At 34.5% G+C, this 15367-nt stretch overlaps 1 protein-coding gene across 1 annotated transcript in view; it reads right to left on the reverse strand.

Annotated features, from left to right (window-relative positions):
• The window catches only part of COL5A2 (collagen type V alpha 2 chain), a gene marked incomplete at its 5' end in the record, with an annotated part of 141469 nt that overhangs the window by 9048 nt on the left and 117054 nt on the right, over positions 1 to 15367 (reverse strand). Inside the window, 16 exons of the mRNA XM_063086042.1 lie at positions 1239 to 1292; positions 1926 to 2033; positions 3950 to 4003; positions 5084 to 5191; positions 6297 to 6404; positions 7085 to 7246; positions 7910 to 7963; positions 8491 to 8544; positions 8655 to 8762; positions 9180 to 9233; positions 9650 to 9703; positions 9902 to 9955; positions 12165 to 12218; positions 12498 to 12605; positions 13636 to 13734; positions 14053 to 14097. Coding sequence (XP_062942112.1) covers positions 1239 to 1292; positions 1926 to 2033; positions 3950 to 4003; positions 5084 to 5191; positions 6297 to 6404; positions 7085 to 7246; positions 7910 to 7963; positions 8491 to 8544; positions 8655 to 8762; positions 9180 to 9233; positions 9650 to 9703; positions 9902 to 9955; positions 12165 to 12218; positions 12498 to 12605; positions 13636 to 13734; positions 14053 to 14097 — 1278 coding nt within the window. The remainder of the gene's footprint in view (positions 1 to 1238; positions 1293 to 1925; positions 2034 to 3949; positions 4004 to 5083; positions 5192 to 6296; positions 6405 to 7084; positions 7247 to 7909; positions 7964 to 8490; positions 8545 to 8654; positions 8763 to 9179; positions 9234 to 9649; positions 9704 to 9901; positions 9956 to 12164; positions 12219 to 12497; positions 12606 to 13635; positions 13735 to 14052; positions 14098 to 15367) is intronic.

Consider the following 15367-nt stretch of genomic DNA (forward strand, 5'->3'; position numbering starts at 1 on the left):
ATAGCATTAGACCTAGGAATAAAAACAGCTCCAGTGATCCACTGGTTCACAGTAAACTGACAAGTGGCATAGGATCACCTACTATAGGGTCAGTTTCTGTTGTACTTAGAATTTTCTAAAAAAGAATTGGAACCCTATTAATCTGACTTTGGAATCATCAAATGAACTGGTTCTCAGGGTTTTTCCTTTTTTGTTTTTTGTTTTTATTTTGTTTGGTTCTTTATCAAAACTAGGATTTCCTAATTGTCAGACAGTAAAAAAGCTTTTCATAATAAAAAAATGAGACTACATTAAGTTCATGGAAAAATAGAACTAAAAAATTATAGGAATCTTTCCATGAACTTTTTGAAGTACCTTCGTACAGCAATGTAAATTTGAATACCAATATCAGCCTGAATATTTTAATAATGTTAGAAAGATTATTTTAGTTTGGGGGATACCCCAAAGTGTCATAACTGAAAATAAACTAAACCAGAAATCATCTATTTAAATTATTTACTAGAATTCGTTTATTCATTGAAAGAAAAACTACATTGTTTCTGTAACTGGTTGGAAAACCATTCATTTGACATGCCATGCAACCATGAAATCTTTGCCAGTCAAGCTCAAATCAAAGCTGAGAAATATGATTTAATAATATGGTCATGATTTTAAGGATATATTTTTTCTTTATGAGTATAATCACTGATTTATATGAGGAATATGAAAGAAACATTACCTATTAGACCATATAAGATAATTCATTCATAATAAGACAACTATATAATAATGGTTAACCTCAAAGAGATTGCAAATAGCAAAATGATCAGAGCAACGTTAGGAAAGTCTAGTTGAAAATAAAACATAATATTGAATAGCACTTTTCAAAGTTTACAAAGAGCTTTCAAATCCATTTTCCTTTGTGCTTTTAAGAACAGCTATGACAGAAATGCACTATTATTCTTATCATTTTGGGAAAAAACTGTGATTCTGAAAGTCTTCATTGATTATTGAAAGAATTCATAGTTCAATTCAGAGGAGCTGTGTTAAAATGATAGAAGCATCTGTACCCCACAAATATGTTTAATCAATTATTTTTCAATTAAAAAAGAGAAACAAATATGTACTCATTATTTTAAATTAATGTTTTTGTTTAAGCTTGAGGAATTTGATATTTTTTATGAATCTTAAATCATACTTCTTTAGGAGTATATTTTATGGAAGAAAACATATGTTTTACAGAAAAACAGAGAACTTACAGGTAAACCACGTTTCCCAGCTCGACCAGGTGGTCCTATAGGACCCCGAGAACCCTAGAAGAAATTTTCACAAAAATTGGTATGTAAAAAAGATATGCACATATTATATAGATATAGGATGGCAAAATGTAGTTGGATGCTTATATATATGTATACTTGCATGGCTAATTGAAATCAAGCCAATGTCCATATGTAAGTGAGAATGTGCTCACTGTAATGCAATGACACTTTTATAATGAATTTTATTCATTGGCTTCACTAAATGAAGATTATCTTAGGAGATTATCAGACATTACTTGCTGTAATGAGTCTTTATCCAAATGCACATGTATGGTTGTGTGACACTTTTATAGTCAATTTTATTCATTGGCTTCACTGAATGAAGATTATCTTAGTTGATTGCTGAAATTTGTCATACCTTTATAATTTTATATACATCTTACATTTTCTATAAATCACAGCATCTTTAGATGGTGGAAGTCAATGCATCAGTATCTTTGAATAACTATTATAAATGAAATGTTTCCTTTAAAACTAAAAAAAAATACATTAATTCATAATCGGTTGTTTAACAGTCTTTGTTTAGAGTTCTTATCCAAATGCACGTGTGGTTGTGTGCACGCATATGTGTAGCTTACAGCATATCAATGTGCATAACTGTCAGTGTGAAATGGACTCCCTCCTTACCGGATCTCCTCTTTGTCCTGCATCTCCTGGAGCACCAACAGGACCAGGAGTCCCAGGGGCACCCTGAGAGCCTGGCAGACCTGCAGGCCCAGGGTCTCCACGATCCCCCTGACAAGAATAACCATGATATTATTCTTTTAACATTTATTCTAAAACAATAATATACATGTCATACAATGGTATGACATAATAGAAAAAAATACACCTTTTAAAAACGTATTTTACTAATTAGTAAATCAAATTGCAAAGAATAATATTACTTCTCCTCAATTTCAGATCTCATCAGTCCCCTTGTCTGCACCCTATTGCTCCCACAGTTGAGATTACTGGCATGTAAAAGTGGTCACCTCCAGAAATTAACATGTTTCCTAGACCAGCAGTCATCAAACTGGAGTGCCTGTATACTTGGAATACACAAAGACTTTCCAAAGAGTGTGAAAACAAGGAAAATTTTTTAAAAAGCACCTTCCAGAGTTTGAACTTTATATGTGTTTTTTTTCAGAAAACTGATTTTTGAGCATCCTTCCCCACTTAGACTTTAATAATTACCCTTCTGTCATTTTGTGAAAGGAAAGCAGGCATCATACCATCTGCAATTTTATCATGGTGCAAGGCCCCGAGGTGTAAATACCTCTAGCCAAACACTGAGGGACTTCCACTTGAGAATAAAGCTAAGAGTGATTTGGAAAGCAAGAGTCTGCTCCTATTTTATCCAGATGACCCAATCATGAAATGGCTCCAAATATTACTTGTCTCTTTAAGAAGTCAGAGGTAAGATCACTGTTATATAAACATATATGAAAATAATTATTTGACTAGAAAAATTAAGGGATTAATTTGGCAACCAGGATAACTTTAGGAATTACATTATAGAACAGACATAATGAATTGAATAAGCTAAATTGGCAACTCCAAGGTTTTGAAAAAAAATACATTTAAGGCATATTTAGAATTTACCAGGAATTACCTCCTTTGCAACTATTTAAACTTCTGATTTAAAAATATGTGATGACAACTTAAAATGTGCATAGGGATTCATAGATTTTCTAAATTATTTCAGGGAATGCATCAGCAAAATCTTTGAAGACTTCTACACTAGATAGTATGTACTGACCAAGAGAAAATCCCAGACACCAAGGGAATTTGCAGTCCCTGTGGTTACAGTAGACGAAGAAAGCCCAAGACTGCCCAAAACTCTTTCTTTCCCTTTTTGTCAGCCTGAGGATGTTTTTGAGTGCCTACCCTGTACTAGGTTCTTTAAACATGTTATTTAACATACAAATGCTATAGATATTAATTATATTTAAAGTATTTGAAAACCGAGGTTCAGAATACTTGCTCAAGATCACATAACCAGTTACTTAGGGAATCGAGATTCCAAATCAGTTCTGTCTGGCTCCAACGCCCATTCTGCTATATAATGAGCCCTTAGCATAGAAAAGCCATTACCTCATAACAGACTTTGGGGTTGGGGCGATTTTTGCCTTCAGCGGCCTGATATGTAGCCTGAGACAACTGTGCTCCAAAAGGGAGGGGAGCTTCAGATAAAATTGGGGTTATTTTCAGTTCAGTATATGTCTAATTCAAAAACACATTATGAAATACACAATGTTTAGAAAGCCACGTGGTTTATATCCTCAGAGAGTATTCAATTTAGGGGGTGAGTAGAGAAATTTAGATGTCACAGCTCTATTTTAGCTTTCATACTTTTGTGAATGAATTTGAAATTTAGAACACTCCATATGTATCTTCATCCAAAGTCTGTATGATGTACAACAGATGAAAGAAATTTACTTTTGTACTCTAGTAAAAATTGCTATCTTACTTTGTTGTGTATTCAAATCTCATTTCTTTTACAAGATTTACCAAAATTATGACCCTACAAAAAGGGCTGTTATTATCAGAAATATCAGAACTGAATTGGAGCTATGAGAATAAATGCAAGTTTTTTAGTGTAATACTAAACTACAAAGATTTCAGATTTACATGACTCAAGATTTTTTAACCAATGAAATTGCTCTTACACGTTCTCCAACAGCACCATCCCGTCCTGGGGTACCATCATTACCAGCTGGACCCTATAAAGAATAATATTTGAAAAACTCATTAAGTGAGTAATGAAAAAAGTCTCATTCCAATTGTCAGAAAAATGACATCCTGTTTTACACCTCTCTTCTGTAAATATAACTTAGCATTTGTGGAAATCTCAGTAGAAAAATGGCTTCTGCCATCTTTTCTATTATTCTGAATTGCTTGTAAAATTAACATGTTCTTACTTAATCTAAATTCTTCATTTCTATTTCTTATTTTAAAAAAGAAAACAATTCTCAACTATTTTGAAATAAATACACAATTACATTCTTGCCATTTTATGTTTTGTTTGTATTATCAATGAATGGTTGTTCTTACTTATACTTCTTAAGTTTATCCAAATAATATTCTTAAAGTTTTGAAATCAGAAAACTGAGTAGATTATTTAAATTCTTTTTTAAAATACATAGTCTTCTCTCCCTATTTTATTTCAATATTTTCCAGAACTATGTTTTCACTATTTAATCAAAAATTGCTCTGAAAACCATTGATTATTTCTTTCAAGAAAATGTGACACTGACTGGTGATTCACTCATTAAATCTCTGAACACAGGATATCCCAAACTTTAACTTATCAAATTGCCTTTCAAAACCCTATTTCCTCACAAAAGAGCCTAAAGAAACATGACAACCATAATGCTACTTTACAGTGATATTTAAGTACAATGATCTCTACTTTGCCCTTTTCACAGCTGTAATAGTTATATTAATCCTATCACTATAAAACTTGGCAATTTTGATAAATATGCCATTACATAATGAAATAATAACAAGAGGAAAGATAAATGGATGTGTCCTTTCACCCTCAAAACAATTTGGCAACAACCTAAGTCAACTAAAAGACTTAGCTCCAGAGTAGATGAAAGTCAGTGCAAAGACACCAATCTCGTTACCTTTTCTTTATGTCATTTAGCCAACTCCCTAGGGAAGTAGAGTGCCTCAAATAACATCACTAAGAAGCTTCCTTAGGTCAAAGGTGCAATCGCTTTTTCTAAATCAATCTCTGAGTGAAAAATTTGTCCCCATGACACCCAGAAAACAAGAGTTATTTTTACTGCAATACTCACTTCTGGTCCAGGTTCCCCTACTGGACCATTGGAGCCTGGGGGTCCCACAGGTCCAGGTGGACCTTTATCTCCTGGTGCACCAGTTGGTCCTACTTTTCCTGGTGTGCCCTGAAAGAAAAATATAAATATGTCAACCGCTTCTGAAGAAATGTAAGAATGCCATTTCCCATGAAGGCTATATTTATTCAAATGATATCTCAGTCCCTCCTATAATAATAATTGTCCATTATCTTGAAACACCTATGTCACTGCAATACCTTCTTAGAGGCAGTCCACCTCTTACCACACTCCTCCTGACATATCAGAGATACCAAAAAGCATCGTTGCCACCAGTTCAGGTATGCATTTTGGGTTCTAATCACATGTACCAGAGTCAGTCCTGGCTGCCCTTCTGAAATCTGCATCATCCTTTTTCACTACTGCTTTGTCTACTCATTTTATTTCTGTCTTCTGGTACTTCAGTCTCACTAATGAGAGATTTTTACTTGCAGGTCCTCAGTTTACTTCTGATAACAATAAGACATCCCTTAAGTCCTAATTTGCTGGTTTCAGACTTCTACTCAGATGTCTCTTAGCCCCAATATCCCAGGATTATATCCCTCTGTCTACATTCCATATAAAAACATCATTAATTTTCTTCTCAAGTATTATAAACTTTCAGCAGTAAAATTTAGTTTCTTCAAAGCTAATATTGATTCAGACTTTTACCCATACTCCAGGGAATATGAGGTAGCTAAGCACCCTCCAGGGAACAGGAGATTACCTTCAGAGTCTTCTTCAGAGTTCACCCCATATTCACCTCTAATATTACTTTAGCTCAACTCTTTCTTCCCTTTGATGGTTTATTGTGAAATAAAAAGGTTTTTATTAAGCATGTTTCTTTTAAAAGATGCTACCTACTCACCAGGAGATTATCCCCCTCCTCTAGCTCCATGGATCTTTTTAATCTTTGAAGAAAGATTTAAAAGTCACCAAAAATCCATATCCTTATTTGCCTACTTCTCTAGTCCCAGGGTTAAGCAAATATGTTTTTCAAAGACTTTGCAAGGTAGTTAATAATTTGACATTTAAGATCAAAGGGTTTTTAAGAAAATCAAAATTTGTGTCAGTACAAGACTAATTAAATCTATTTATTAAGAAAAAAAGATCAACTCTCTCCACATAAATTATATTGCACATGTTAGATGAAATATTGACCAGGGCAGCTACTCACCGCCGGGCCTGGCAGGCCAGGCATGCCTCGCTCTCCACGCTGCCCGGGCATGCCCACAATTCCTCTTTGCCCAGTTGTGCCAGCTGGACCCGGGGGACCATCTGGACCCTAATGTTGAGGATAAACTATAATTAGAAATTTTCAAGGGCAAAACTGTATCAAAAGAATTTACAATAGATTGATCATAGCTTTACTATGGACTTTTAGGACTTTTGGTTTTTAAAAAAAGTTCTCTGTTTCACAAAGGCATACTATAGATGAATCATCATAAGTTGTAATCCAAACAGAGCCTCTAAAATTATTTAAGGTGAAAACACCTCATCGGGTGGAAAGGAACTTGAAAATTAATGTGAATATTGACTGAATGAAAGAGGTAACTACTCAGAGAAATATTTTTATTCTCTTTAAAAAGGCAAAAAGAAACTTTAAAAATAAAAGAAATAGTAATCCATCTAACCATTAATATTTAGAGGCCCTGGGATATTAAATAAAATAATATATATATATTTTATTAATTTTCTTCAAAGAGAACATTTAGCAAAGAATTTTTTCAGTTTAATTTTTAGATGTAATATTCATTACTGTTATATTTTTTATATCTATACATATGCTTTCTTTTCCTAGAGTACATTAGTGCAAATTTAACATCTATAGAGCATAATGCACTTAAAGGATTTAGAAATGTGCCCAGCATAATATTTAAACAGTTTCTTTGTGGCAGTGATTATGGGTTTCTATCTGGAAATAGCTCAACAAGAGGTAGTCTGAAACAAAGATGCCAAACTTACAGGTTGCCCATCTTCTCCTGGGTCCCCTTTGTCTCCTGGGCCACCAGGGGGGCCAGCTGGTCCTCGATCTCCCACTCGCCCATGAGAGCCAGGGTCCCCACGAAGACCTGGAGGTCCCTCCTTCCCCGGTTCCCCCAAGGGTCCTGCAGGTCCTGGAGCTCCCTAGTACAACATAAAAAGAAATACCCAGGAGGGGAAAGTGGAAGCCAAGTAAGAGAGACTGAAGCATGACGTCTGCCTCAGAGGCAGATGTCCAAGCCTCTCAGGTTCATTTTTCTTGTTAGATAATCAGTCATTCAGTAGACTTAAACAAAGCAAAGGAAACACAGCTGTAGATTCAGTCCCCAGAAGAAAGTCTAAATATTATTTGCAGACAATTTGAATCATCATTTAAAAAGTGGTGAAATTAACCTGACTTTTCAAACTTGTTTAAGACTTTTCTCCAACAATGAATATATATTTTATTCTTTCTAACCTGATCTTGTAATAAGAATAATATTTATTAAAGAAAGTATCAGGGATGCTTTCTAATTGAAGAGAATGATTTTTAGCACATAATACCCTTAGTATTTAGTACCAAAATAAAATACTCATCAAACATTGGGGCTAAAAGGGACTTACAAATAAACTCCTTTGTAATACTGGATTATTAAATGTGAATATGCTTTGATGAAATACCAGTATAAATTATTGGGATAAGAGTCATTAAACAGAAAAACAAGCCTTTAAGGGATTAAATAAAGGGATAAATAGCTCAAATAGATATGCATGTGTATGCATATAATTATACCACTATCAATGGGTTGAATCAGTGAGTTGACTTACAGCAGGGCCTGGAGGTCCAACTCTGCCAGCAGAACCAGGAAATCCTGTAGCACCCTAAACATATAACATCATATAAGCAATTTTTAAATAATAGTATTAACTTGTTACATGTATTTTCCACAGGAAGACTTAGGCCTTTAGGTTCCCTTTCATGCTGTGACTAATATATTTTTTCTTTGCATGCATCCTATGTTTTCGAGAATGAATCTGTATTAATTGGTAGGAAGAGAACTATTTTTTTCTTTCCACTTTTCAGGTATCTTGAACATTCACATGTATGGCTAGAATCACATTAATATTTTATATAAATGAATTATATGAAGTGTTTTCATATTATTCACTTATCCCTTTACATAGATAATATAATATTTATAATACATATGAGGCAGCTGTGTCTACAAAATTACAAAACTGATTTTAACCCACATCTCCGTCTAAGTTAAGTACCCTTTGCACTACTGTATGGTTGAAACAAGTAATAATTTGTTATTACAGTCAGATGAAGAGTAACTTTTACATGGCTGGTAAGCACATGTCTAGACCTAGCTGTGCATTATTCACAAGGCATCAAACCAACTTACAGGTGGACCCTGGGTTCCTCTACCACCTTTTAGTCCAGGGACACCATTAGGACCCTAAACAGAAAGAAACAAAGAAAAGAGCATTGTAGTAAAGCAAAATAGGCTGAACGTACTCTACAAACATTGGGTTCCATATTTAAGTTTTGCCTTCTTCTTCAACTTACGTGAGGGCCAGGGGATCCTGCTAGCCCTTGTGGTCCAGGAGATCCGGCATCTCCCTTCTGTCCTGGCTCTCCAGGTTCACCTTTTACTCCAGGCTGCCCATCAGGACCCTATAGGCAAGTGTAGAAATGAGCAATTGATTATAACACTATAGACATAGTATTTTATAGCAATTATTACTAACATATCATTTACTCATACACTGAAAAAGGGTGGTTTGTAATCAGTATTAAAGTATAGAAGAAGAAAAAGAGGCCTTACTGAGATTTTTGAAGACAACTGAAGAAATAAGCTATCCCACCACATTTTTATTGTAACAGATACTTAAAAAGCTCAAGTAGGGCAAACTCATCAATTTTTGTGCCATTCAATGAAAAAAATGTGCTGAAATGAGAATATTGCTTAGAAAACTGTAAACTTTCCAGAATTTTTAATATACCTTCAGAACATATGACAATGATAACTAAACTCACTGCTATATCATGAGGAATGTTCATTTGTAAATTAGAAGTTTTTGAAAATTATACCTGGGGTCCAGCAAAACCAACAGCCCCAGTTGGGCCATTTTCACCACGAGAACCCTAGAAGAAGACAGATTACTATAGATTTCATACATTGTTCTAAACAGAAATCATATTTTAAAATACAATTATATAAATTTGGTGGAGTTAGAAATGCATATATAAAGAAATTAGACATATTGCTCAAAGACCCTTAAGGGAGAAATAAAGATATATGTCATAGAACAAAATTTCCAAGCTCAAAAGTCTCAAAGAAGCTTCTTAATTATTTAGTAAATAAGGTCCTTACCTAGACTTAATAGATTGTATAACTGATAATTTTTTAAGTTTAATTAGAAAAGTAAAAATTTAAAAGCTAGGAAGTTATAAATAGCCTAAACCAAAAGGCACACTTTTACATAAATTATCAAACCAAAATAATGAGTTGTTTTATTGCTCGATCTCACACTAAAGAACATCAAAATACCGTCACTTACAGGATTGCCACGAGAGCCGGGGGGGCCAACTAAACCTCGAGGACCAGGTTCACCCTAAAAAGCAGATTTTAGATGGTTATTGTCCAAAGCAGCAGCAACACATAATGCAATTGTAGGACATTTGGCACACATAGTGTGGGAGCAGAAAGCGGGGTAACTCTGAGATGATCTAGTTGGCTGTTGTAGAAGACAAAACTTTACGAAAAGAGCCAGCGTTCAGGCCTCATGATTTTGTAACAACTTGTAACTTACCTTTTCTCCAGTGGGACCTGCAGGACCAGGAGGGCCCAAGGGACCTGGAAGACCCTGTCAATTAACAAAACATAGACATATTGAGGAAAAGAATATACAGAAATCCCCATGCTTAAGCAAACAAACAAAAAAGAAGGGACTGTTTTGTGTAGTTTGGCTGCTTTTGCAAATCATTACCTATAATAAATGATATAATCTGTATATTTTCAAGATTTTTCTGTCTAGTCAAAAGCCATTTCCACTGGGTTTTGTCTACAGAAAGTTTTAATTTCTTTCATCCAACAAAACTCGTGCATACTTAAAACTGCCTTCAAACATTAGTTCTAAATTAATGTTATTCTTCAACAATGTTTCTGTGTTTCCTAGCCTAGTTAATTTTACTAATATCTATTTTGAAATTTGAGTAGATTGAAAAGAGGCTTTTCTTAAATTATAACATAATAGCAAAGTATCATTCTTTTTTATTTAAAAAAGTGAAATTGTGCTAACACATTCAATTTTCTGCATTCTTTTTGAAACAGAGTGTCGCCACCTGGCTCTATTGGGGTTGATGTGTTCTGTAACAATCAGAGCATAAGACAGCTACCACATGGGGACACAGCCCAGCTCTTCTTGACACAGGGTCACAATCTCCAAACTGAGGGAATCCTTTCAAAAACAAGCTCTCTATCTGATATTTGTGTTATTGCTGTTTCATATCAGCTTAAAGATTCTTTTGTCATTTAACTTCTGTATGTATTACTGAAGAAACTTAAAGAACAAAAATGACTTTTGACTTTCACATTTTTGACAAGAACACGAGAAAACTGCGTTCTTATACTCTCTGAACCTTCTTCCAATATTTGCCTTCTTCCAATATTCCAAAATATTCTTCCAATAATTTACCTAATGGAGTTCCTTAAAGGGCTGATTAAATATAAAGATCATTTCATTACTTATATTCACAGACATTTTTTCATACAGATAAAAGACGTTATTCAATTTTTTTCTTTACTATGAGATTGCAGTAAATGATCTGCTCTGCTCCTTTTCTGAAACTAAAAATAGAGTAGTCATTGCTTATGTCCTGATCTGATTATGCTGCATTTTCAAAGTTAATTCATAGGCACAATAGATACACACTTTGGATTTCCCCTTAAAACAAACTGTCAATGCATTACTTCTTCAAACGGTACTGCACTACTCATGATGTAAAATAGAAACAATATATCAGATTTACTTGGATCGCTTATGAAATATAAAATCAAATACTGTATTTAACTAAAAGGCAAGAGATATCTTGAATTCATAATTTGCTAAACTATTTCACCCTTAATTAGATTTTTATTAAAAAAATAATAATTATCACTAAGGTAAAACTTTTCTATATTTCATTTCATTTTCTTAAGCAAAAGCTAATATAACCAATGTATTAACAATGGCTCAATGTGCAGAAACAAGCAGTGGCTCAATGTCATCTCTTTCTTTTTCACACAACTGCTATTTGCCAGGGCACAACATAGCAACTAACAGCAAACCATGTCATAGAGAAAAAGAAATTATTCACTGAATATCAGAAACTATTCCAGAAATGCTGTTTCTGATGTTTGAGCCACTGTGACTAGCCACTCTTACATGAGGAAATCATTCATGTCTGAAAATATATTGTCCTTCTAGTCTGGTTGTCCTTGGGATCATAAATGCATTCTAATTTTGAAGACTTAAAGCTTATTAAATGTTAATTTCCAGTATAACATTAAAAAATGATTTGGGATCAACCATCCTTTGACATTCTACTGTTTCAGTCTCTTTATTGATAAAAGCATTAATGATGATTCCCTGTGCAAAAATTTTCTCACCCCTAAAATCCAGAAAATTGAGAAACACTTATCATAACTTTGGCGACTCTACAAAGCTCCACTTGCCTGTGCTGAAATGAGGTCTAGGCCAGATCAGTAGATCACAGTTTTAACAGAAATAAACATTGCTTTCAAAATAAAAGACAAAGAGGACTCCACCCTTTAAAGCCACTATCTCATAGGCACAATAAATATGTTTTATTTCATTCTTTCAACAATGACTTTACTTTTCGGCTTGCTCCAATTCAGGGTAAGCAAAATGAATATTCACGGTTAATCAACATCAAATCTCAAAAGTCATCATTCTCCAAATCCTAACTACTGAGGAAACATGATCAACTTTATCATGTAAAGTTCAGGCAAATTCATGTGATGATGAAAACATTGGTTCCTAGCCGGGCTAGGAAAGCACCATTTTCACTTACTCTCGCTCCATCGTTTCCAGCTGTGCCTTCAGCACCTTTCTCTCCTATGCCACCCTGGGAAAACACACAAAATGCCATTTATTCATTTAATTTCCTCTTCCTCAATCTTTTATGGAAGCTGCACAAGGGCAGAGGCTTAAGTGTTATGTTCATAGCTGTATCCCTTTGAGCCTAGAGCAGTGCCTGGCACTGCCCAATTTCTCAATAAATATTTATTAGGAGAATAAATAAATAAATGATTTGTGACTCAGAATGGTAGAAGTAAAAGCATGATCAGGAAATCATTATCAGTAGAAAATCTAAATAAATAAACTGAGAAAAATCCAGACTTACTCTGTCACCCTTGGGGCCAGGAGTTCCCGCAATTCCTCTTTCTCCCGGCATCCCTTGAAGACCTGGTGGGCCTGTATCTCCAGGGGTCCCAGATGGACCTGGACTGCCCTGAAATGACCATGCCAATATATTAGACCAAAGAAGTGACCACGCCAGTATATTAGACTAAACCACGTGAAACTGCTGTTTTAGCAGCTCACAAATATTTGAATGTCAGCAATTTCACATGGCTCAATTTAGTGCTTGTATGTTTCACTTGGGAGCATTGTCTCTGAGTAGATTTTTTTGAAATAAAATAATCTCATTTGTTTTTTTGATTATTGGTTTATGTTTTGACTTTTCTCTTTACAGAAAATTGAGCACCAATTCAAATAAAAATCATAGGGTTGCCTTTTTTTTTCTTCCTTCATTGGCAACATTACACAGTTACCGATAAAGAAAGAAGACACTAGTTTTAGAGGATTATCTTAATTCTTTCTTTAACGAATCAGTGATATTAGGCTGGTTTTGAGGATAAGTTAGTGATTAAATTGAAATAGATCTTGTTCAATGACTGGTGCCTGAAAAAGATAAGGAATCTCATGTTACATCATCATGAAAAGTTCTACTTCATTGTTTATACTGAATTTGGCCACATTATCTTCTGACAATGAGGAAATGGCCCTGGAAAGGAAGAGGCACTGAGTTTCACCTTACGACACACTGTATTTTAAGATTTCAAAAACTACATATTTTCATATATGTAGAAAGCAGAACTGTGGAAAATGAGACAAGAAAAAAATGGTTCACAGGATTAGGGATGCCACCTAATAAATTATACATGTTTCTATTTCTTGCCTCTTCTTATTCATGGGAGCCACTAATTAAACTTATATAAATTAGCATTAGGAATGTGTTTGCATCTGGGAATCACCATGTGCACTAGTCCATATCCCCATCACAGAAGAGGAACTTCTTTTTAGCCCATTCTTTAGTGCCAAGGAAAAAGTCTAGTAGGCACATTAAATATTTATTAAAGAAGAAAGTAATATAATCAAATTATCTGCAAAACAAGAGAAATGCATTCTAGTACCATCGTGTGTTTATTGAGCAGTAATTTTAGAGCATTTAAAATTACCACGATCACTACTGTACTTACTTTGGGACCATCAGGACCATGTCCGCCAGCCATTCCCTTCTCACCGGGGAGTCCAGTTATTCCTGGTTCTCCTCTTTCCCCAGGATTTCCTCGTTCTCCCTAGCACAAAATTGGAATATCAAACAATCTCAATTGATCTAAAAATGAGTTAAAAATATTTCTGCAAAAGGCTTCTCCTGCAGAAAAATTTAGAAACGAGCCACTGTTAAGGCTCAATTTTCTAATGTGGGGATAAGAAATGAATTTGAAGAAAGGATATGCTGGTTTCACAGGACAAAATATTTCTCATAAAACTGATTTTCATCCAGTAGAAGAATTTAATGGTTAAAATAATAAAATTAGGTTTAAGATTAAAGATGCCTATTTAAACTGAAGCCAGTGAGGAACAAAATTAATCACAAAGGAGAAAATACTTACTCTAGGTCCTAATGGGCCAACTGCTCCGGGATCTCCAGGAACACCCTATAAACACATTTTTTAAAAATGGAACAAAAGCTTTGAGTTAGCTCTTAGGCATTTATTATAAATCTTTCCAGATCATACACATAATTTCTTCTAATGTACCATTAGAAGAGTGAATAACCCCCACAATATTGAAGAAAGAAACATATGTGTGCTTTTATAAATGAAAAAATATCACACATATTGGATGGAAACATTTTTACCAGAAAAATTTATATTATACATGAGTACTTGATTTTTGGCAATGAGAACATGCAAAATATTATCTCACAAAGACAGTGCATTAGTTTTTTTAGAAACAATAAAATATATGCTAAATGCCTTTTATTTCCTAATGGCACATGAAAAAGTTTAAGTACAGGAAAGAAATGTAACAAGCCATGAAGAGCCAATCTTTTAGAAAGAACCAATTTAATTGTATCCAATTTAGGAAATCTTTCTTGAGCCTGTAATATGGACAAAGCACTCTACTAAGAATTGTGGGTTTAAACCAGTGCGGTCATGTCTACATTAAAAGTTTCTGGGTTTTTTTGTAACTTAAGGAAAGGTTGTCATTTCAAAACTTCTCTCTTTGATAAGATGACGAATTTATCAAGTAGGCCTCCAGTCTTATCTCCTGAAACTGATTATCCTCACTATGGCATGATCTTCCTTAAACCCAAACCTGATTGTATTACTCCCTCCTTAAAATCCCTTCATCATCTTTCCATTACTTTAATGATGAAGAACAAGTTAGATCCAAATTAAGACCCTACATAATCTGGCCCCTGACCCACCCCTCCAGCCTCCTCTCCACCGTCCTCAAATTGGACTGCTCACTTCTAATTTAGTGAGCTTTTTTCACTGCCTTAAATTGATCGGCAAGCTTTTGCACATGCTGTTCCCATTTCCTGGAGTATTTCCTTACCTTTTCTCCTCCACCTTTACCATCATTCATCCTTCTTATCTCATGCAAGATATTATTTTGTCTGGGGAACTTTCCCTAAAACCCCAAGTCTGAATTAGGTGCATCTTTATATGTGTATCCATACATATAGTGCTTCCCCTAACACAGCATTTAGAACACACTGTTATTGAAACTATCTTTCTACACTCTCTACCTCCTACTATACTGTAATATAAGGGCAAGGTTCATTTCACCTAGTTCAGCAGGTTAAGGCTAGTTCTTAGTAGTGCCAAGCACATGGAGTGTTCAGCAAATCAATTACTTAAATAATCTATGTGCCTGTAAAGTGACAAATATAATGGTTAGTATCGGTTCATAACTGTT

Source organism: Cynocephalus volans, chromosome 1 (assembly GCF_027409185.1).
Source record: "Cynocephalus volans isolate mCynVol1 chromosome 1, mCynVol1.pri, whole genome shotgun sequence".
NCBI classification, from domain to species: domain Eukaryota; kingdom Metazoa; phylum Chordata; class Mammalia; order Dermoptera; family Cynocephalidae; genus Cynocephalus; species Cynocephalus volans.